The 24,908-nt window shown below is 44.6% G+C and overlaps 1 protein-coding gene across 1 annotated transcript in view; it reads left to right on the plus strand.

Annotated features, from left to right (window-relative positions):
• The first annotated feature begins 1,044 nt into the window (after positions 1 to 1,044).
• LOC127682392 (pyroglutamylated RF-amide peptide receptor) overlaps positions 1,045 to 24,908 on the plus strand; it is a 49,030-nt gene continuing 25,166 nt past the window's right edge. The window contains exon 1 of the mRNA XM_052178776.1: positions 1,045 to 1,384. Within this exon, the coding sequence (XP_052034736.1) occupies positions 1,045 to 1,384 (340 nt within the window). The remainder of the gene's footprint in view (positions 1,385 to 24,908) is intronic.

Here is a 24,908-nt window from a genome sequence, read left to right on the forward strand (position 1 = left end):
GTGCCTGTGTCCAACACCCCTCCCCTACACTGTGCTTAAAGACAAACAACCGGTCCTTGGGGTCTCAAGGGATAGATGGACTGCCAGCCTAGCTAACAGGGCAGCCTTAGGGGACAGTGAGAGAGCCTATCTCAGCCCAGTAAGTGGAAGAGTGATCGAGAAAGATGATACTTTTGTTTTGGCCTCTTTATACATACACGCTCGTGTGCAAGCACTGAGCATGCACACGCGCGTGTGCGCGCGCGCACACACACACACACTTAAGTAATAATAAACACTAACAAAATCAAATGCTGGCAAGGCTGAGAGGAAAATTCAGGCTCAGGCACTGTCACTAGAAATATGAAATGAAATCTTGGAAAATAACTGGGGGATTCTCCTTAAAAATTAAATATATGCATCATTTATAGCAACTTCTTAAGTAATCTAACAAAGCCGTAAGTGGCCAAAATATCCAGCAATTGGCAAGTGATTACATAAACAGGTAAGGCTCATCAGAGTGTTACTTTGAAAGATCAATGGTCGCTAGGGCTAATACACAGAGAGAGAGGGGAGAGAGAGAGAAAGAGAGAGAGAGAGAGAGAGAGAGAGAGAGAGTGAGAGTGTCGAGTTAAGTTCCTCGTGTGATTTTGTCTTAAATTGCGTTGGGTAGCCGTGGCTCACATTATTTCTCAAGAGACGCAATGAGAAACGGAAAACTTAATTCACAGTTTCAACCTAACTTGACCAAGGGCTAAGTGGAGCTGACAGCAGGTGGATGGCGGCTCCGCCCCTATACTCAGCTGCCCCAGGTGGCTCTCCAGACTTGAGGATGCAGCCTCACGCCCAGAGAGGGCAGAGTCAGAAGCTCTGGGCTCACACGTTCCCACCCATAGCAGAACTTTGGCGAACTTCAATCATTGGTTGAGAGAGATCGTCTGGCCCCTCCTCCTGCAGGCAAGTTAAATCTGGGCGCCGCCTTGCTTCTCCTGGGCTCTGCACTGTCAGCTGAGACTTAGACTTGGAACAGCCAGAGGAGGCGGCTGGCAGGACTCTGAGCACAGCATGCAGGCGCTCAACATCACCGCGGAGCAGTTCTCCCGGCTGCTGAGTGCGCACAACCTGACTCGGGAGCAGTTCATTCATCGCTACGGGCTGCGACCGCTGGTCTACACTCCGGAGCTCCCCGCGCGCGCTAAACTGGCCTTTGCGCTGGCAGGAGCTCTAATTTTTGCCTTGGCGCTCTTTGGCAACTCTCTGGTCATCTATGTGGTGAGCCGCAGCAAGGCCATGCGCACCGTCACCAACATCTTCATCTGCTCTCTGGCACTCAGTGATCTGCTTATTGCTTTCTTCTGCATCCCCGTCACGATGCTCCAGAACATCTCCGACAAGTGGCTGGGTGGTAAGACAGTGATTACGCGCGTCCCCCCACACACACACACTTGTTTACACTTCTGATCTTATATTTCTCGCTCTGTTGAATTGAATCCTATGCCCTTCTTGGAAATGCCCCACCTTGTAACCTTGTAGACAAAAAGTGTGGTGGGGGGATGGGGGTCTTGTTCTTATGATTCCGTCCAGACATGGGTTGAGGTGAGAGGAATAGTTTGGAGAACGTGCACCTCCAACTGATTTCAACCCTTTTCTATAATTATAAGATATGAGTTCTTTCTACTTTTAAGGAAATAATTTAAAAAAAAAAACCATCAAGGCTAAAAATCTTTTCATTCTCCAACTTTCAGATTTGCTTACCAGTTCCTTGTGTTGCTTCCAGATTAGTGCTTGTAATATAAGTGTCTATAGTAACTGTTGGCCAATATATGATCTTTACGTTTAATTTTTACAACAAATAATATATTTACAGCAAAAAAAAAAAAATTATCCTGGACAAGTCCTTGGTAGAAATTGTGCTAATAGAGTTATGTAGAGAGGGCAGCAGAAAGCGCTTCACCTTTCCCAGGAGGGAGAGGAGACCTGTTCCCACCTCCTTAGAAGAGGGGCAGAATCACAGAGAACCCACTGTGGGGCGTCACTAAGCTTGGAGCATGTGTGGACTCTGGAGGTTAGACTTTCTCATCTTCTCCCAGACACACAGCCAGCGTCCGTGGGCTTGTGCTCCGTGTTCTTCCCCCTGCTTCCTGGGCCCTCGCGAGGGTGCATGGCCTCTACCTGTTTTCATAAATAGGTGTGTTCTTGTGACCACATTTTAAAGAAGTGATTTTGAGTGAGAGAGGTGACTCTTGCTGCTGTGGTGCTGTGCCATCCCCCCTCACCCCTCCCACACACACTGGAGTCTTTCCAATGCATGAGTGTTTTGTTTTTTTCTCGCCCCGCCATTGCCCACTGGCATTGTTTAGTTTATTTCTCCATCACTGCCGTTTTCCATGGATTTGTACTGAGTTGATTTCAGCAAGGGAGCTTGCTAAGTTGTTGACTCTCACCCATCTATCTTTATCTATCTTTTCTTTCTCTCTTTCTTTCCTTCCTTCTTTCTTTCTCTCTTTCTTTTTATTGGATATTTTCTTTCTTTATAGTGCACATGTTATCCCCTTTCCCCGGTGTCTCCTGAGAGGCCCTGTCGTGCATTTCTAAGGCACGGAGTAGCTACTGAGCGTTCACTGACCTGACAGTGGTGAGGTCACTCACGGTCCACAGATGACACTTTCTCACACTGCCCAGTGAGATCACTGTGGTTGGGTTTCAAGAGTCACCCTCTGCAGTGAGTGCCAATGAATTCCCAGTGGAATTCCAGACCCTGGCACAGGACTTTTTGGGGGAGGAAAGGTCTTAAGGGCTACAGCGTCCTAATGTTTGCACGGTGCTGATTTAGAAAGCAGTTGTATTCCACTTTAAAAGGGACAGAAGCAACGTGGGATCATTTAGAGTAGTCCGAGGACTAGATCGCCCCTTAGCTCTAACACATGTTAATTGGGTGTGCTCAGGTTTCAGCTCCAGTAAAGCACTGAGGGGTAGAGAAGAGCAGAGCAGAGCATTTGGCCCCAGCCAGAGCGAGGCGTGGGTCCCGGGAGGGCCAGGCACCTCTTCCACTCAGAGAGCTTAGGTAGGAACAGCCAAGGTTTACCTCACGCTTCTGTTCCTTTTGCTTCCTGCTTTAAGAGAGAGACATTTCATGATAGCTTCTAAATGCTATAAAGAAAGGGCAATACGCTGCTGCACATTTATGTTGTAGGGTTAGTGTGAGAAAACATAAAAGTGTTTTAAAACCGATCTCATCAAGCGTAGTTACATACCTGTTCTCTAGCCCGTTAGTAGCAGGAGGATTGCAAGTTTTTGACAGACCTGGGGTACTTTGTGAGTTTTCTTAAGGAGAGCCTGCATCAGAGAAACAAAATGGGGGCAGGGAAGTCATGCTGTGAACTTATATGATTAATTCTAGTCAGAACTGTTTAGTTGGAAGTGGCTTATATTTATACAGCACTAGCTAGATAATGCTCTATAAGTTGAGACTACAACAGCAAAATTACAGTTCAGATGAGAAGAAAAAGCTCAAAGAAGCCCAGTAGATAGGTATATGGAGAATTAACTTGCAGGCTGTAAGTAAGAAAACACTCATGATTTGTTATCAAAGGGGAGCTCACAAGAATGTAAAAGATGAGAAGGAATTCATTAGTTACTTGACAAACCCATTGAAAAAAATCTCCTCTGTGAGAAGGGAGACCCTGTAGGAAGACCAGCAGTCTCAATTAATCTGGACCCCCCCCCCCCCCCCGAGATCTCTCAAACACTGGACCAGCAACCAGGCAGCATACACCAGCTGATATGAGGCCCCCAGCGCACATACAGCAGAAGACTACAGCATCTGTGTTCATTCAGAGATGATGCACCTAACCCTCAAGAGACTGGAGGCCCCAGGGAGTTTAGGTGGGGTGGGGGTGGGGATATCCACATGGAGACAGGGTGGAGAGGAGGTATGGGATGTGGAACAGTCAGAGGGTAGACGGGGCGCAGGGAGATAAAATATGGAGTGTAAAAAAAAAATATATATATATATATATGTAATCCCAGCATTTGGGAGGCAGAGACAGGTGGATTTCTGAGTTCGAGGCCAGCCTGGTCTACAGAGTGAATTCCAGGGCAGTCAGGAATACACAGAGAAACCCTGTTTTGAAAAACAAACAAACAAACAAACAAACAAATAAATAAACTAAAACAACAAAAAACGAAAATCTCCTATGTGACAAAGTATCACCATGGGAAGACAGAAGTAAATAAAGACCAAGGTCTTTGTGGGGTCTCAGAGAATGCACGAGGCCCCAAAGTAAGCAAAATTACAGTGTGGTAGATGAGAGCCTGCTGTCGCTGGAATACTCCGAGGAAGGGGTATTTGAACAGAGAGTGGTATCCAGGAAACGCTTGCCACTCTTAAGTTTGGGGAGAGAAAAAAATGCTGTATTTTCAGAAGACTGTACAGGGCACTTCAATTGATTTTATCAAACAGAGGGTAATGGGAAGAGACAGAAGAGCAGGTCACTGCAGCTAAGGAAGGAAATGTGTTGTGTAAAAGGCAAAATTAAGAAGACCTGTCCTGGTGGGTGAGGAGGAAAACAAAGCTTCCACTGGAGTTTAGCAGAGAGAATGGTCCGAAGTAGCTGCTTCCCGGAAGGGCGGGAAGGCAGCCTGGGATTGCAACATCCTCTCCTGTTGTAGTTGCTACTGCTGTGCCCCAAGAGAAACCAAGAATATGGGTTTTATGACTTTGACATGCAACTAAAATTAAAAAGCAAAACAAATTTGGGTTAAAAACAAAAAACAAAAAACAAAAAAACCCACATCTCCATGGCTCAGGTCATAAATAACTCACACTTCTAGTTAGTGAGTTTTCTAACAAGCCATTGTCCCTAACATTCCAGGTAATAGGAGGTGAGCAACTGCTTTTTTTTTTTTTTTTTTTTTTGAATCTACTGCTTCCCTTGAGAAGGACCAGCATCACCTACTAAATCAGCACATGCATTTTAACAAGATCCACAGATGATGAATATTACAGGGGCCTGGAGAGATGGCTCAGCAGTTAAGCACACCGACTGCTCTTCCAAAGGTCCTGAGTTCAAATCCCAGCAACCACATGGTGGCTCAAAGCAACCACATGGTGGCTCAAACCATCCGTAACAAGATCTGACGCCACTCTTTTGGAGTGTCTGAAGACAGCTACAGTATGCTTACACACAATAAAATAAATAAATCTTTAAAAAAAATCTGGTGATCAGTGGTTCTCAGAACCCCCAACACACACACACACACACACACACACACACACACACACACCACATAAACCTCTGAAAGGGCTCTGAGAAGGAGTCTAGTGACAGGACTTGCTGGGACTAGGAGCCCTCTGGAACTGCCAGATGGAGTCCACGGTCCTCAATTACATCCAGGGCTTGATTCAGAGATCTCATGCTACTGGTTTGTATTCCCTTCAGGATGGCACTACAGAAATCAATAGCTACAATTGATGGCTGGAAAGCAAACAGGTCATTTTGTCTTTCCAGAGCACCACAGAGCAGACCTCCTCCTCCTCTTCCTCTCCTCCTTCTCCTCCTCCTTCTCCTGTTCCTCCTGTTCCTCCTTCTTCTCCTCTTCCTCCTCCCCTCCTCCCCTCCTCCTCCCCTCCTTCTTCTCCTTTTCCCCCTCCTCCTCCTTTTATTTCTTCTTTTCTAATATCATACTTTTCTATTATTGTGATTAAAACACAGCGACCAAGGCAACTTATAAAAGAAAGCATTTACTTTGGCTTATGGCTTAGGAGGGCTAGAACTGGTCATTCTAGTGAAGGATCCCATGTTGAGGTGCAGCCACAAGACAGAGAACACACTGGTAATCAATCGCACAGTCCTTACAAAGCCTTAAAGCCCACCCTCAGTGTCACAGTTCCTCCAACAAGACCATACCTCCTAATCCTTCCCAAACTGTTCCACCACCTGGGGACTAAGTATTCAAATATGCGAGCCTCTGGAGCCACTCCCATTCCGACCACCACATCCCGTAAAAGACAGGGAGGAAGATATATCCACAAACACGGAATTTATTTACTTGACTATACTCTAGTCAGGAAAGCCATCAATCTGTAACATCTACGAGTTTCCCAGCAGAAGGCAAGCTAATATGGAAGCTCTTTATTCCTCTTCCTTCCTGCCTTAGCTACATTTCTGTTGCTGTGAAGACACACTCTGACCAAGGCAACTTATAAAACACATAGCATTTAATTGAGGGTTTGATTACAGTGTCAGAGGTGGGTTCATAACCATTATGGTGAGGACCTTGGCAGCAGGCGAACAGGCATGGTGCTGGAGTAGTAGCCGAGACTGCAACTGATCCACAAGCCCAAGACATGCGTGCATGTGTGTGTGTGTGTGTGTGCGCGCGCGCGTGCGCACGAGTGTATGAGTACAGGGTGCATGGGCTTCAGACCACCACACCAGCTTTCCTTTCTTTTAAAATTTTACTTTTTTTCCATTTTCAGTTATTGTCCAAAGTAACATTCCTTTCTTTTAAATTTTTTACTTTTTTTCCATTTTCAGTTATTGTCCAAAGTAACAGGTTTAATTTTGACATCTTCACGCATCTATAACATTGTAATTTGATCACATTCATTCTTAATATCCTTTTTCTTTATTCCCTCTGCTTCATGTTGGACCCCTTTCTTCTCTCAAATATCCCATGGTCTGTTTTCATGTCTTATTATATATATATAATCCATATAGGAGGGAAAATTTATAAGAGATAATTTTATCTCTTTCCTTCTGTTAACCCTTTCTCCTCACTCCCTTTCCCCTCTCTCTGCATTCCTTCTCTCTCCTTCAACATCCATTTCAGGGAAAATATGAAATGTTTGTCTTTCTTATTTGTCTTCTTGAGTCTGGATTATTTTGTTTTCTATTACCGCCTCCAGTCCCCATCTGCTTGCCTGCAAATAACAATCGTATCCTTCGTTATAACTGGATAAAAGTGCGTGTGTGTGTGTGTGTGTGTGTGTGTGTGTGTGTGTCTGTATGTGTCTTTGTGTGTGTTGTGCATGTTTCTGTATGTGTGTCTGTGTGTGTCTGCGTGTGTCTATTGTGTATGTGCATCTGTGTGTGTGTGCACTCGAATGTGTGTGGGGGAGACACATGCTTTCTTTATGAACTTATCTATTGATGAACCTAGGCTGGTTCCATATTTTAAGCTGTTATGATTAGTAAGGCATCAAACACAGATATGTAAATACCTCTGTGGTTTGTTGACTTAGAATCCTTCAGTTATAGACCCAAGTGTAGCTCAGCCGGATCATGTAGTGCACTATTTTAGTTTCTTGAGGTCTCTCTATACTGACGTCTGTGATGGCTATATACCAGTTTGCATCTCTTTGGGACTGTGTAATGAGGTCTCTTTCCCCACATCCCTTACCTGGTCTGGAGTGGAATCCCAAAGCACTTTCAATTTACATTCCCTGAAGGCTAAAACTACTGAACCCCTCCCCACCCCCCTCCCTGCCCCCTTCCCGACCCCATCTCCACCCCCTTCCCCACCCCATCCCCACATCCATCCCCACACCCATCCCCACCCCATCCCCACACCCATCCCCACACCCACCCCATCCCCACCTCCACCCCCAGGTATTTGTTGGCCATTGGTATTTTCAGCTTTTCTTTGGCTCACCTCTATTCTCTGTTCACAGTCTATGAATTCGAGGTGGCAAGAGTGGGGATTCTCACGGTGAGCAGCAAGTACTGAGGGCTTTTCTTTCCACTGGTGCAGGGGTGACAGAGCTTTCAGAAATGGGGCCTGTGAGCTCTGCCTCTGTCCTCCCCTCGGATTTGTTCTGATTTGTTTGGTGAGACCGACTTGCCTTTTGCTCTCCTGCAGCCGTGGAATTTACCTCTCCGTCGATCGTTTTCTCATTTTGCCTGTTTCTTCCTCTTTTTAACTTTTCATGTCTAAAAGCCTCCTCTGAATTCCCCGACTTTGTCATTTCTAGATAATTCAGAACAGCTGATTTTTCTCCGACCACCAATCAAGAGCAGTGGTCTCTTCTCCAGTCTCTCTTTTTCTTCACGTTCCTCTTCAAATCTTCTGCCCTTTGGTGGTTATTGCGCTTCCTCTCGCCTTGCAAAGTCTTTTCTTTCATTGTTCATTTCTGCATCAAGAGACTGTGGTCAGAACTTTCATGTTTGATGAATGGGCGATCCCAAACTTTAATTACAGTCTGAAGACATGGTCTTTTGCTTGACCCAAGGACCATGTATCATAACAGTGTGATGCTTTTTTATTTTTCTATTACTCCTCAGAAATCCCCATATATGAAAACCGATATGGATCTTAACAATGTCCACTGATCTCTCAGCATGGCCTCCTGCCCAAGGTCTAAATTGTGGTCAATGGTGCCATCATGGTGCCATCATGGTTGTAGTTAGCATTTCCTGGACAACTTCTGTAGGTATTAAGATACCATAGGAGTTGAGAAAGTTGTATCCTTGGAGAATAGCTAGTTTTTAGTTAGATCAAGAAGGGAAGGAAGTATTCAGCAAAAAGATGGAGCATGCAGGGGAGACTTGTAACTGTAGGGGGTTCCAGAATTTACTGTGTAAGTATGAAGTACTTGATTATGGAGGGGCTGGAGTGAAGATTGGGGTATCTAAGAGAGAGCGGGACTTAGATGACTGAATGGAAACTTAGGGCATGGAGTCTGAAGCTCCAGAAGGAAGGTAACAAGTTCTAACCCTGCCCTCCTTTATGATTCTAATCATTGGTAAAGTAAGATGGACGTCTTCAGAGCAATGGTTCTCAACCTTCCTAATGCTTTCATCCTTTAATATGGTTCCTTATGTTTTGGTGACTCCCAGACATAAAATTATTCTTGTTTCAACCTCTTAAATGTAAATGTGCTACTGTTATGAATCATAATGTAAACATTTGTGTTTTCTGACACTCATAGGAGACCCCCATGAAAAAAATTGTTTGACCCACAGGGGTCGCGACCCACAGTTTGAGAACCAGGGCTTTAAAGGCAGTGGTCACAAGTAACAGCCCTGCTAGGAGACCTCCAAGCTCTGCGTGCCTATTCTATTCCACTATGAATACAGGCTCTGCTGTGGAAAGATACTCTCCTCTAGTGTATACAGATCTATGGCTTCTCCACAATCCTGCGCTGGGCAATGAAAAGAATTTTTTAATGGTAGCTGAAAAACTGACTAAGATCAATTCCAAGAAAAAGCTCTCAAAGTAGCTCAAGTAATGGCGGTACTTTCAAGAAAAATGCACATCTGCATACACTTGCTATTCTTGAAAAGCACTTGCCCAGTAAGGAAATGTAGAAAACTAATTTTTCAGTGGTCAATATAAAAAATTTATTTCTGTATCTCTAGGTGAGCCTGCTTCCATCAGGCCTGAGCTTGGCGCACCTGCCTTCCGCATAGAGGCACATCTAGCTTCAGACTTTGCCTTCTTATTCTCACCAGGAGTGATGGGTCAGGAGGGCTCGAGCTGGTGGGCTGGGTGGACTCTCAGACATGACTAAGCTTTCAAAGACCCTCCTAGTGGGCCAACCAAGGCTTAGAGATCTTGGGGATGCCCCTATGTCCCCTGCTGTATGAGGTCCATGGTTGAGCGGCAGACTATAGATTTCCGGTTGGAGTGGATCTAATGCCACGAGTTGGACCAGATGTTTATAGCCTAAGATCCAGGCAGGAAGAGGAGAAAAGAACAACTTGGAAGGGGCCTCCCCTGGGCCCAGAGTTGAGACGGTAGAAAAGGGGGGGGGGGTGGGGACCAAGTCCCGAGAAGAACTCAAGCAGTTTGCCAAGCTGCTCAGACAGTAGAGAATCCCCGGCCAATGTGAGGCTCACCCTGGGCGTTCTCTTCAGAAAGGTTCAGGTGGCGGACTGTTTGCCACTTGGAGGACCTGTAGCTTGGTTTCAAGAATGTGTGTAAGCTGTGGTTTCTGCTGCAGAAGTGTGTGGAGGATGTGGACAACAACGTTCAGGAATATTCAGAGAGACCCTGCTGCAGGTCTGGAAAAGAAACCAAAGAGCTGAACTTGAGAGGGAGCACGGAGAACATATTTCTGCAGTGCTCAAAGCCCACTCTGAGGCAGAGCAGCTTGAGCTGGAGACGGATGTGAGCCCAGTGTGGTTATGTAACCATCGCCAGAGGGCAAACAATTAAGTACTGATTATTTCCAATGGAGAGGAATGTAGGGTTGCAGCGGCTCCCTTCCCAGGGGCTGCCGGCCTCTATCTTTTCCTCTGCCCCCAGGCTCCATTTTGTTGCCCAGGGCTATGAAACCCCTCCCCCCCCCCTTCATCCTTTTCCCGAGTTCCTTTTCACTCTGTTCCTGTCACTGCTCTGGGCTCCCTGACCAAGGATAGGGCGAGCATAGGGAAGGGGGTAGACCAGAAGAACCTGAGCCTGTGCCAGCAGGGCAAGGATTAAGTTCTTCGCATACTGAGGAGGGGCTGCAAGTGTAAAGGGTGGGGCCAGGGGAGTGATGAAGGGAAGATGATGGTGTTCATTGATGCTGTTGACTGTGAGCCCATCACATCATTTTGTTCTTAAAGAAGCCTTGGGGGATGGAGAGAGAGAGAGAGGGAGAGAGAGAGAGAGAAATTGAGAAAGGGAGGGAGAGAGAGAAAGGAAGAAGAGAGAGAGGGGAAGAGGGAGGGAAGGAGGGAGGGAGGGAAGGAGGGAGGACAGAATCTCTGGGCAATGGTTCTCAGTCTTTAAACACATGGGGATTACACCACTTGGGGAGTTCTAACAAATGCTTGGTCCCACACTGGTTTTGTTGGTCTACATGTCATGACTTGTTTCACATTTTCAAAAGTCCCGCACATTAGGAAGGACTATAATTTCTTGCCAAAGCGAAAACCGTGTGGTATAAAATGCTGACCAACGCTAACTGGGGGAGGGGGGGGGCAGGGAGCGGGGTAGCTTGTAATGAAGGCCAAAATTTAAAAAAACGATTGAGACAGAGTTTTTAAAAAAACACAGTGCCTTCCACATATACAATCTCAGTGGAGTTATTATGTTTTTTAAAATGTGAAAAAGAATCAGAAATGCTTAGGAAATGCAATGGAATTTTGTGTAAAATGCAGCCACAGCCTGACAAGAACTCACTAGGGGCAGCTGTCCCTGTATGAGTCTTTGCTGAAACTTTACTGAGGGAGGCCCTTGACCTCTCTGGGGTCTTTTTTTTAAATTGAATATCGTCTTCATTTACATTGCCAATGGTAAAACCTTTCCCAATATCCCCCCTCCCCTGAGACCCCCAACCCCTCCCCCTCCTCCTTCCCCCTGCCTCCATGTATATGCCCCAACACACTCCCTCCTTCCCCACCTCGGTTTCCCTTTGTTGGGGCCTCTATAGAGCCTTTACCTGACCAAGGACCGTTCCTCCCACTGATGCCCAACAAGGCCTTCCTCTGCCACATTTTTGGCTGGAACTATGTGTATCCCTTGGTTGATGGTTCAGTCCCTGGGAGTCTTGGGGCATCTAAGTGGCTGAAATCATCATTCTTCCCATGGGGCTGTAAACCCCTTCAGCTCCTCTGGACCGTCCTCCAGCTCCTCCATTGAGGACCCCATGCCCAGTCCAATAGTTGGTTAATAGCATCCGCCTCTGTATTTGTAAGGCTCTGGCAGGGCCCCTCTGGAGACAACCATGGCATGCTCCTTTTGGTATACACTTCTTGTCATCCATAAAAGTGTTGGGGTTTGCTGACTGTTTATAGGATGAATCCTCAGGTAGGGTAGCCTCTGAGTGGCCTTAATTCAGTCTCTGCTCCACACATTGTCTCCCTTATTGTTCCTGTATTTTGTTCCCTTTCTCAGAGGAACCAAAGCACCCTCACTTAAGTCCTCCTTCTTCTTGAGCTTCCTGTGCTGGGTGAATTGTAACTTGTTCATTTTGGGCTTTGGTGCTAACATCTGCTTATTAGTGAGTGCATACCACGTGTGTTCTTTTGTGATTGGGTTGCCTCACTCAGGATGACACTTTCTAGCTCCATCCATTTGCCTAAGAATTTCATGAATTCATTGTTTTTAATAGCTGAATAGTACTCCATTGTGTATATATACCACCGTTTCTGTATCCATTCCTCTGTTGAGGGACATCTGGGTTCTTTCCATCTTCTGCCTATTATAAATAAGGCAGCTATGAAGACTCTCTGGAGTCTTTCAAAATAAATTTGTAAAGGAGTAAAAAATGATTATTTTTAAAAAATAGGTTGGAGTAAAAAACATACAAATAAAAAATTACAAGGATTCTTTTGAAGACTGAAGCTCTAGGTATGAATTAGTGCATCTCACAGAGGTTTTGGGTTCTGTTTGCCTGAGCTTCAAGGACTGGCTGCGTGAAGGGACCAGAAAGTGCGACTCAGGCATTATCAGAACAGCACCTGTCACTCTTTTTAGCAAATACAACTTTGGCTATGGTTTTATATAAAAAAAAAATAAGAATATATTTCACTGGATGGATGGGGGAGGGGAGGAAGACCAAAATAAAGTACTTTGCATGCTGCTTGGAACAGTTGGAAAATTCTTAGAGATGACAAACTGGTAAGTGAAGAAAGGGGTAGGCTAAAGGAGTTGTTGAACTTTCTTTTACCATGGGGCTTTATTTTATTATAGAAATTTCCATATGGGCAAATTGATTGTGAAATCAAGAGTCCCATAGGATGCTTTCCAAACTCCATTACTGTTAACCAGGACAGCCAGTAATAGTCTTGTGGGGGAGGAAGGAGAAGTACAGGTTTTTAAAGAAAAAATATTCAAGAGACACACAGCATAGGAGCTGGAGATAGCTCAGTAGTTAGGAGCATTAGCTGCTCTTCCAGAGGTCTTGAGTTCAGTTCCCAGGAGCCACATGGTGGCTCACAGCTCTCTGTAATGGGATCTGATGCCCTTTTCCATTGCATCTGAAGAGAGCTACAATGTGCTTGCATACATAAAATAAATAAAACATTAAAAAAGAGTGATACAAGAGTGAAAAAAAGTCAGAAATTGTACCACAGGACTAATCATCTGAATGTTCTTTTTTGAATTAGCTTTGTACATATTTTGAGAGAGAGAGAGAGAGAGAGAGAAAGCAAGAGAGAGAGAGAGAGAGAGAGAGAGAGAGAGAGAGGAAAAGCCTAGTGTTTTTTCTGTTACTACAAGTCTAGAAAAATCACTAAATTTTCATAGAAAGCAGAAGAGGGAATTAGCAGTCACAGGAGTTTCTGAAGATGAAGTTTCTGAAGATCTCTGTAGGATGATGAGAATAAGGACAGAAAAGGATATCTGTATTAAAAATTTGTGTCTGTCTCAGAAGATTAAAAAGGATGCTTCGTGGCTTATCTGAAAATTTCTGGAAGGGTTCTAGGCAGGTGGGCCTCACTCTTACGAGAATCAGTTATTGTGAACAAAGCTGTGGGAGCCTGTGCTCAGGCCTTTGTCGTGCCCTGTGATGGGGTGAGTTAGGGTCACTCCCACTGGAATGGCTTACAAAGAGTAGATTCACTCCGGGGAAATCCAGGATGAGGTTCACATGGTCCCCTGGTAGCCTTGCGTGTTTCCCATGAGGCCATGCAGGCAGGACTGTTACCACCACCTGAGCTGATTCTTGGAGAGATGCTTGTGGATGCCTCACAGAACAACACACACTGCAAAATACTCATCCATCTCCCGAGTTTGGTTCCAGCTGAGCTCAGAGTTTCCCACCTAGCCACAGGCTGCACCATCTGAGAGCTCCTTTAGAGTTTGTCTCTACCCTAGCAGAGTGAGCCACTGCATCTGCTGGTAGTCATAACTGGTATTCAGATTGGATGTCTTTCTTTCTGTGGGCCTGGAGGCATGAGGAACTGATCTGTTCCGTGTTGTCTGTGTAATAAACTCCCTGAATGTGTGTGGACTCTCAGGGGCTCGTAAGCATGTGCTCTTTGATTCCTTGCTGGTTACAGGTATGAAAGTATGGCCAGCTAAGCTCATAGCTGCAGCAGTGACAGCTGAGATCCTGTTAGCCACCAGCCTCCTCCAGAATGTTTGGCCCCCCAAGCAAGGGGCTCTGAAGGTGGCCATACATCATAGAGTTGGCTATATGTGGCTGTAGGACTGAGTCCATCCAATATCCAGTAAACCCAGTGACATACATCTTCTGCCTTTGAATTTTTTGACATCCTCCTCTGTGATCCGGTCAGTCCCTGCATGAGGCTTTGAGGTTGAACTTAACTGGAGTTATGAAGCTGTTCTGTGTCTATCTTTCCTGGGCTGGCTGATCTGAAAAGACACAGGAGCTTTGCAAGAAACTGTAAACCCCACATCAGCCTCAATAGTGTCTGTACCACTACTATAGCCTCCATGGGGTGTGCCAGCTGTTTCTGCAGATCATGAAAACAGAACCATTCTTCTGCCTCTCCCTTCAAGTTCACACACTTTACGGTAGACCCAGTTCCTATATTGCCAGTTCCCCAATTGCTTTCTTCTGCAGCTGAGGAATCCCAGATGGGTCCCAAGAGCAACATTGGAGAAACTCCCCTGGTTTCTTTCTCCTAGCCTGTGGCATTGGGGAAGGTTCAGCAGATGTTGTATTTGTTTCCCTTTATATCCAAGAGCAATGGGCTCCTGATGATTAATTCTGCGACAGCTACGGAAATGCTTTCTGTTTTTATCTAGTTTTGTGAAACGAAAACTGAAAGCATTCTTGAGGCAGTGGGCCAGTACCGATCCCAGAAATCTTAAAAGACAGCCTGTTCTCACCTCCTGGCAGAACACAGACAGGAAGTAGTTCAGTAGGGAGAGAACATAGACAGTAGTTCAGTAGGGATGAGCCTACGTGGTGCGCCACTGTGTACAAGATGCTGTAATGTTGTTAACTGTGTTTCATATTGCTTGGCATCAACAGACCAGAGCAGCTTACAACTAACATCCGATGCTGCCATCTGGTGGCAGTTGACGCCGCAGCAGAAACTGTTACAAGAATGTATGCTTTACCGCTTTTTTTTTTTTTTTTTTTTTTTTTTAATCAGTGGTGGCGCACACCTGTAATCCCAGCACTCTGGGAGGTAGAGGCAGGCGGATTTCTGAGTTCGAGGCCAGCCTGGTCTATGGAGTGAGTTCCAGGACAGCCAGGGCTATACAGAGAAACCCTGTCTCGAAAAACAAACCAAATCCAAAACACAAACAACAACAAAATAACTAAAAAATCAGTGTCTTTTTATGTTTATACCCATAGACAGATGCTATTCCCTGCCTTGCCCATATAAAGCTTCCCCTTGTGATAAACGGTCGGTCGGTAGTGACTGCAGAGGCTCATAGCTGCTCAGGGTGCTGAGAGAAAGTGACAGTTAGTGTCAACTCGCAACACTACCTGTACCTCCCCTTCTAAGGCTCAGGAACATCACCAGGGACAGACAGGATGGAAGAGCTGGAAGACAGATGGGGAAAGGGACTGTGGTATGCTCCACTCTGGGCATGGCACAGCTATAAACAGTAACCTCACTGCAGCTGCCGCTGCTTCCCTTGGCTGGGCCCGCCATCAGTCAGGACTGGAAAATGACTAATGGGACGTTATACCATCTTGATGAAATGCTGGCTTCTGGTGGATTCTCAGGGAACGCCATCCTTGTCCTTAATTGTGTATTCACAGGTGAGCCTACCAGGCTCCAAGGACTAGTTCAAAACCCAGGTTCTGCTTTTGAGCACCCCAGCTCTGGCTAAACCCAGTGGGTCACCAAACAAAATGCAAAGACATGAATGTGAGAAAGGGACTTGTGAGGGGTAAAAAGGTGGGTGGAAGGAGGGTATGGACAGAGTTAGAAGGGAGATAGGAGGGTGGGTGAAAGTAGCTATGGTACTACACAGAGAAACCCTGTCTTGCCGTCCCTCGCCCTGAATCTCCCTTCAAATAGCTGTGTTGTCTAATTCATACTGCTAGGGGCACTTCCTGTTCCACCCACCCCCACCCCCACCCCCGCATCAGGCACTGTGCATCTCTTCCCCATGGCGCAGACCCTGCTCTGCTTGCATTTGGCAAGCTTGGCACCAGGCCTTGCTGTGCTCTGCAGGGAGGTTGGAAGAGCCTCTCTGGATTGAATACTCCTTTGTTTGTTTGGTTAGTTGGTTGGTTTTTGGGTTTTTTCAAGACAGGATTTCTCTGTATAGCCCTGGCTGTCCTGGAACTCACTCTGTAGTCCAGGCTGACCTCGAACTCAGAAATCCGCCTGCCTCTGCCTCCCAAGTGCTGGGATTACAAGGCATGTGCCACCACTGCCCAGCTGAATACCCCTTCTTAACACCGGACTCTCCGCAGTACCAAGAATTCTCTTCCTCATTTTACAGGCGAGAAAGGGAGGCCCCAGAGTGTTAGTGCATCAGTTGTCTATTCTGTATGATAAACCACTCAGGCATGGCGTAACCGAGGAAATCATTCTTCACAATCCCACAATCCCGAGGCATCGCTCTTGCTTTGATTCCGTTGAGGGGTTCTTAGGCTAGGTTCACCGGAGTCACCCAGGAGTCTAGGTTAAGCCTGTGAACTGCCAGGGGACTCACTGTGTTAGGTCTCGGGAAGAGGCAGGCCATCGCTGTCCTAGGATTTTCCCTGTATCAGGGTAGCCCAGGCTTCTTCACACAGAGTTTCTGTGTGGCAAGCAAACTCAGAGGCCTGGAAGCTCCTGCAGACCTGGTGCAGGATGCAGCTTGGCCACGGGACGCAGCTTTATCCCGGGATAAAGGAAGCCGGCTCCAGCTTTAAAGAAGACAAACATTTCTCCATTTGAGGAGGAAGGAGTCAAAGGCTTGAGCTCTATGATGGAGGAGATTTGTAGCCTTTGTCCTCCTGTCTCACAGTTTCTTACAGCAAGCAAATTAGGAAGTGTTGATCCACAGGCTTGAACCTGAGGAATCTGCTTCTGTCTGGTTTTTTTTTTTCTCTATTTTTGTTTTGGTTTTGTTTTGTTTTGTTTTGTTTTTTTACTGTAGTGGCTACAGTGGAAAAGGAAGGTTTCCTCTTCAGTTACTCCTGCCTCCCGCCTGCTTCCATCCCACTTATTCGCCATAGTGCCCTGTGACCACAGCAGTTTGACCCTTATGCTCAGTTGGCTAGTTTGGAACTAAAAGGAAAGTTTTTGTAATGGAAATTTGATATGACCTTTGCCTTAGAAACCCTCATGAAACTTCATCCCTGTTAACTGATTCTCCTCTGCCCTGATCTGGGAGCCAGCTATTTACCCTCATGCGGCCCAAATTCTCCACTGACTCAGCCTCGGAGTAACTACAGCCCATTCAATGACACTGCGTGAGTTTCCTTATTGTGGTGTCTAGAAACAATGGAGGGTTTGCTTTTTATAATGAGGAATTTGATTTCATCAAAAGCTAATCTAAGTGTCACAATGAGCCTGATTCTTGTATTGGTTTTCTTAACAAGTTCTGAGAAACGCATAGAAAGACAGAGGAGGGGATCCGTGGGGGAAGACTGGCTTGAGGCTGTCTTTAAAGACAGGGGAGCCTAGGCCTTGAAAGTTAGTGCTGGCCAGCTTCTTACAACAAATTAAGCCAGGATCTAATGAAATAAAAAGAATTGAGCAAGATGTGCATTTTGTTGAAAGTTTAAGTTACCCACAATAGAATTGTAACATGTTTGCAAGATGCCAAACCTGCCGGTTAATACTGTGAACGTGTTATTCAAAGTCCAAGTTAGATTTTCAGTATTGAAAAACAAGTTATCTGAATTTTGCAACTAAAGACATATTTTATTGTAAACCCAACACTCTGTTTTCAGCATAGCAAGTTGTCAGTAGCAGATAGGAAATTCTATGAAAATGTTTCGAATGAATCAATGAGTATCAGTCATCTTGATACCATAATAATATTTGGCACTATTTAGAAATTAGCTATATTTAGCTTAATGGTGTACATAAGAATGGAATTTCATCTTGTCTTTCTTACTTTTCTATTGCTATGAAAAGACACTGTGACAAAGACGACTTATAGAAGAAAGCTATGAAGGGTTTATAGTTTCAAGGACTGAGTCCAGGATCTTCGAAGAAGGAATCAGGACAGCCGAAAGGCAGGCATGTCACTGGAACAACTGAGACCTTACTTATATCTTGAAACACAGCCGTGAGGCAGAAAGAGAGTTAACAGCCACACTCCTCTTTTGATGGTGCAGTATCTCCTAACCCTTCCAATACAATTCTACTGAGCACCAAGCCTTCCAATATAGGAGCCTGTGAAGGCCTTTCTCAGTCAAACCACCACACTCCACACTCGTGTTGGCTTACAGCCACATTATAATACAAAACTTCAAAAGTACTTAGTTCAACTTCAAAACTCTCCAGAGTCTTCCAGTCTCGACACAGATTTTTTTAGTTAATTAAGTTATTTATTTACTTCACATCCCAATGATCACAGCTTCCCCTCCCTCCTGTCCTCCCAGTCACTCCCTCCACCCCCATCCACCTTTCCTCCCCTCTCCTTAGAAAAAGAGAAGCCTCCCACAGATATCAACCAGATATCAAACTATCCTTCCTCCTTGGATTTCCCAAGTTCTACCTAATATTTGGCTGTGGGTTTCTGCATCTGTTTCCATCAGTTGCTGGGTAAAGCTGATATGTTTTGTAAAGTGCAGTATGGTACGCTGGGAGTGGGTACCTTAGTGCTGCCCCCAAGGTACCAGTCATAGGACTGGTCTAGTATAAAATAGAGTTTATTTGGGGGCATAGGAAGGGAGATTGAGAAGGGTGTAGAGACAGAGAAAGGGGGGCACAGAGAAGGACACACACAGACAGAGACAGAGAGAGCAAGAGACTGAGAGACTAAGAGACAGAGAGACAGACACAGAGGAGAAAGAGGCTGGCTGGGAACACACAGTGGGGATAGAGAGGCCAGAGACAGGCCTGTGAAAGAGAAGGGACAGGGAGAGAGAGAGAAAGAGAGAGACAGAGACAGAGACAGAGATAGAGAAAACAGTCCTTTTTGTAGCAAGCCAGGCCTACCTGAGTGTTGGTTGGTAATTGTTGGACAGAGCCTAGGAGGAATGCTAACATGTTAACAGAAACATCTCTGATGGCAGTTATGCTAGGTTCCTATCTGCAAGTATAATAGAGAACCATTAATAGTGTCGGGGGCTGGCTCCCTTTCATGGTGTGGGTCTCAAGCTGGGAGCTATCATTGGTTGGACTCAAATTCTGCTTCATCTTTTACCCCTGCACATCTTGTAGGGCGGGGAGTTCCCAGGGGGAATTGTAGGTCTAAGGTGTTGTGCTGGTTTGCGACATACCGTGTCTGTCTTTCTGGGTCTGGTTTACCTCACTCAGAATGTTATTTTCTAGTTCCATCTATTTGTCTGCAAATTTCATGATGTCTTGTTTTTAATAGCTGAGTAGTAGCTCATTGTGTAAATGAACCACATTTTCTTTAACCATTCTTCAGTTGAGGGACATGTAGTCTGTTTCCAGTCTCTGGCTATTATGGATAAAGCTGCTATGAACATAGTGGAGCACGTGTCCCAGTGGTATGGTAGGGCATCCTTTGGGTACATGCCCAGGAGTGGAACAGCTTGGTCTTGAGGTAGATCTATTCCCAGTTTTCTGAGAAACTGTCAAATTGATTTCCAAAGTGGTTGTATAGTTTATTCACCCACCGGTAATGGAGGAATGTTCCTTTTGCTCCACATTCTCGCCGACATGAGTTGTCTCTTGAGTTTTTTATCTTAGCCAGTCTGGTGGCTATAAGATGAAATCTTACAGTCTTTGATTTGATTTTCCCTGATGACTAAGGATGTTGAGCATTTCTTTAAGTGCTTCTTAGCCATTAGAGATGCCTCTGCTTAGAATTCTGTTAAAATTTGTACCCCAATTTTTAATTGGATTATTTCGTTTGCTGATGCCTATTTTCTTGAGTTCCTTACATATTTTGGATATCAGCCCTCTGTCAGATGTAGGGTTAGTGAGTGCTTTCCCCATTCTGTAAACTGTCGTTTTGTCCTTTTGACAGTGTCCTTTGCCCTGTAGAAGCTTTTTGGTTTTACGAGGTCCCATTTATTAACTGCTGACCTAAGCCTGAGTTGCTCAACACAGTTTTGAAGCATTCTGTGTCACTGTCCTTCAAACAACCACATCTATCTTTGATACACATTGTATTTGTGTTTGTTTGCCTCCAAAGAACAAAAACTTGGTCTACCTCAAATAAAACCAGGTGTGAGGTCTCATCATACTTGTATTTCTCACACTTGATAGACAGAGGCAGAGGCATGACCATAGGTCAGCCTAGGCTACAGAGTAGGACTCTCAAAAGACTAAGAGACAAGTCTTCTAGAGACTGAAGTGGAATCAGAAGCTGCGGCAACGAAGCTGAGCAGGAAGAAAGTTGTCACTGTGACTGTGCTGCTCTACACAAGAGGCCTCGTCCCACATAGGAACTCCCGGGGAAGCGGGGAAGCACACACTACTTAGTTATCCAGTACAAAGCAATCAACCCTGAAAACACACATACAGTTAACATTATACAGGCCCAACATTATATTTAGCAACATATATGTATATACATATATGCATGCAATAACAATTGGTGAAAAAAGAGGTCGTAAATTTAAAGGAGAGTTAGGAGCAGTGTATGGGAGGGACTAGAGGGAGAAAAAGGGAGACATATAATTAAATCATAATCTCAAACATATAGAAAGAAAAAACTAAACCTGACCTTTCAATGATATGCTTAATCTTTTTTCTTTAGTTGCTATTGTTAGGATTTTGTGCCCCATTCTTTACTATTGGGAGGGCGAGTAAATCCCAGCCCTCACTACAGCAAGGCAAGGTACAGTGTCAAATGTATAAAAGGTGTAATGAGTAAATGTAAACCAACATTCGTGTCACATCACCATGTGATTTAGAATCACACCAAGCCTTTCTTCTTCTCGGCCTTAGAGGTTATTTCAACATAAAACTAAGCATGGGTAGTAGTGCTTGGGACCTGGACCTGGGCAAGGTCTTGGACTCCTCAGTGGTTTCCGGATATTTAGAAGAGAGCTTGACCACCCCCTACCCAGCTAAGAGAAGTTTTACCAGACACCAGCTGGTCTGAAGTCTGGGTTGTGACTTAAAAGTTCCACTCAACCTGTTTCCTCTTTCAAAATGCTTCATCCCTTCTCCTCCCTTTCTCCTCCCTTCTCCTCCCTTTCCTCTCCTTTCTTTCTCGTTCTTTTTCTACTCTCAGATTCACAGTGGATTGCCATTACCATTTGGGTAAAGATTCTCTCCCATTTTGTTCTCTCTTTGTGTCTCTGTCTCTGTCTCTATGTTTCTCTGTCTGTCTCTGCCCATCTCTCTGTCTCTGTCTCTGTCTCTGTCTCTCTCTCTCTCTCTGTCTCCTTGTCTCTCCCTCTCTCCTACATGTCTCCTCTGCTGTAGTAGTATGTTTCGTACACAGCCTTAAATTTGCTTGGGTCTTTCCTATGCCCCTGTGAAACAGCCCGCCATCTATTGTGTCACAGATCTGTGGTGCTCCCTTATGCTCCTCCAGTCCTCTAGCTCTCTAATTTGAATCGCTGTCTCATTGGTTAATCCCATAATAGTGTTTTCTGCAAAATCTTTAGCTGTTCTAAATATTGCACAGAATAAGTTTTCCACTCCTTTGGGCATCTTTCCCAGAGTTGATTTAGTTATGTAAGAGGAACTTTAGTTTTCTGTGCTCATTAAAACTAACACTTTTAACTTTAAACAAATATGCCTGGTATTTTGACTGATGTTGCCATAAATTTAAACATTGCTTTGGATAACACTGGTCATCTTTCGGTGTAGCTGTAAAATGCTAAATGATTGTATCGATAGGGAAACGATTCTTTAAAGGCTTCCATTTCACAGTTGGTGCAACCTATGATTATGCTGCCTTCCACCGTAAAAGAAATTTTGCCGATGTTGATTGAGTTAAAGATCTACCAAGGAGGTTGCCCTAGATATTCTTAACTGTCTCACATAACTAGCAAATACTACATTTAAAGGAAGACAGGAGGGCCTGGAGAGATGGCTCAGTGGTTAAGAGCTCCGACTACTCTTCTGAAGGTCCTGAATTCAAATCCCAGCAACCACATGGTGGCTCACAACCATCTGTAATGAGATCTGACATCCTCTTCTGGAGTGTCTGAAGACAGCTACAGTGTACTTACATAATAAATAAACCTTAAAAAATATATTTAAAAAATTTAAAAAAAAATAAGGGAAGACAGCAGGGCCAGAAGCAGACAAGGAGAAATAAAAGTTGTCTCAGAAGAAAGGGAGGATAATTCTGGGCAGCAAACCAAGGTATGTAGACAACTTCTCGAAGCTGAAACGGGCCCAGGTTAATTTCTCTCCTAGGGCTTCCAGGAGGAAGGCAGCCCTGTTGACTGTGGATGTTACTACGCTCTAACATTCTGCCTCTGAAATTGGCTAAAGTTGGAATAATATATTTTCTTTATTATTTGACTGAATAGGATTGAATTTTCATTCCTTGTGCTGGATTTCTATTTCTAACTCATACACATATATGTATATATTCTATTTCTAATTAGTGTATCAAAAAAATAAATCCAGAGAGAACATAGGTTTTTCCAACAGCCAAAATTACAATCCTCTCATTTTATTGGTTTCAAGGTATTTAGTCTTCTTCTAAGAATAGAGCTGTGTGTATACTGCTTTAGGATTGTGTAACATCTTTAAAGTTACAATTAGTTGGAGTCCAGCAAATGCAATCACATTTAGCTCATGTGCTGGAGTCCAGATCAGCAAAACTGCTGCTGCTGAAGCAAGACTAGAGTAAGGCACCTCCTCGTGCTCCACACAGGCCTGACCTCTTCCCACGGGGCCAGCAAAGATGATCCCCCGAAAAGAGATGGAAACTTGGCATCTGGGGGAGGGTCTCGAGAGGGGTTTCCCATGGAGGTGTTCAGTTTGGGTCTCCTGTGGGTTTCTGCTTTCCTTGTATAACAATTCTAACTTTGACTGCATTTAATTTGTTCTTTACTCTGCTTCGACTAGTGATGTACAGGCTATAGGGAACAGAAGATTGAATACAGCTTGCTTGTGTGATATAGTAAATTAATTGCATGCCTAGTTGTATTATAATCTGTCAGACTATTGTTTCTTTTTTTTATATTTATTTTATTTATTTTATGTATGAGTACCCTGTAGCTGTCTTCAGACACACCAGAAGAGGGCATCAGATCCCATTACAGATGGTTGTGAGCCACCATGTGGTTGCTAGGATTTGAACTCAGAACCTCTGGAAGAACAGTCAGTCCTCAACCGCTGAGCCATCTCACCAGCCCCCAGACTATTGTTTCAAATGCTGAATATGTACAGCCCTGTTTTCCTTGATTAGTAGCAAATGCCTGTCCATGTGTTTTGTGCTAACAAAAGAGGAATTTCATTGCTGAGCCATTACCACCATCAGTTTCTTTCTTTCATCCACCTATGATGTGCTACAGCATTTTTTTAATTATTAAAATGATGTTTTTTTTTAATCTTTTGCACAAATGAATAATCATGCCCTGCCCTTTCTGCGTGTCCTTTTTGAAGTCATTGTTACACTCTTGTGAACACAGACTATTTTTGATTTTCAAGCATTATGTTTTCAAGTAAGGTGGTTTCTATTTAAATCATGAAGGCTGCTGTGTGTGGTGGATCAAGAGGTGGGGTGAGTGGGTGGGATACTGGCGCTATTCCCATTGATTAAAAAGAGGCCCATGCTGTGGGAAATAAGTGTGTGCATGAGCTAAGGGTGGATGGGAAGCAGTGGGCAATACAACAAAGTGTTCCTTAGCCAGTAGAATGTGAGCTATTGTACATCATGCCAGAGTCAGACACGGTAGAAAGGAAGCAGAAATGGTGGGTAGCTGCGGCCGTAGGGTCTGAATTATCTTGGAGTTAGCAGGACAGAGAAAGAACACGCACCTTATTGAGCTACACTACAGAGAAGCTACTTACGTAGGAAAAGGCAACAGAAAAGCATGATGAGAAAAATCACTTGTTTACCAGCAACATGTAAGTAGCTTAGGGGCCTTAGCGTAGGTCAGCAGAGGTCAGCAGCAGCATCAAACAAGCATCGGTGAACATGTGTGGCCTGGTAGACAGAGCCACCACCTCAGACCCTTTCCCCTGTGTTATGCTCTCTCAGAATGATGGAAGATCCTGCGCTGTAACCCAAGCCTCTCAAAGTGAGAGGAGGGAGTGTGTTAGGAAAAAACCGAGTTTCCATTAGGAGAACTGCAGGCGGGTGCTGGATTAGGAAGAGAGGAGACATAGCCATTATATGCTAGATATGTACAGTGCTCTTTTCCTTGATTAGCTGCAAATGCCTGTCCATAAAAAAGCTCTCATATAAAAATCAGATAATGGTGCCTGATAGAAGGATTTTGGAGTCATTTCAGTTTGAAAAAGCTATTTATAACTCCAGTCAGGGAATCAGGTGGGCTAACAGCAAGCCCCCACCTCTCCTGCCCCTCCCAGAGTCTCATCTCCAGCACTGCAACAGAACACCTGTGCAGCCCCACACCCCTGCTCCAGTGGCTCCTACAGATCTTCTTATTCCTAAATATCAGGTCCCAATACCCAGAAACACATTTTTCCTGGAACACCCAGTGACCATGTCTTTCAGGTCCCCAAAAGATTTTCTCAAGGGAAACATGGGCACCACACTTTCCTAAGAACAAGAGAGAAAAACAAACCAAGAAATAAATATCCACCCAACAAAGACAAAACCAAATATCAATATCTCAAATTATAAGCTACCTAATCCCAGATGTCTATACACCACACACACAAAAAATTACAATCAGTAATGGCCAGGACAATATGTCTCCCCAAGAGTACAGAAATCCTATCACAGAAGTCCCTGAATATTCTAAACTTAAAGCATAAATAAAATACCTTAAAACATTCCTTGTGCTTGATAGAAGTCCATAAAGAGGAAACAAATAAATCCCT

Source organism: Apodemus sylvaticus, chromosome 4 (genome assembly GCF_947179515.1).
Source record: "Apodemus sylvaticus chromosome 4, mApoSyl1.1, whole genome shotgun sequence".
NCBI lineage: Eukaryota > Metazoa > Chordata > Mammalia > Rodentia > Muridae > Apodemus > Apodemus sylvaticus.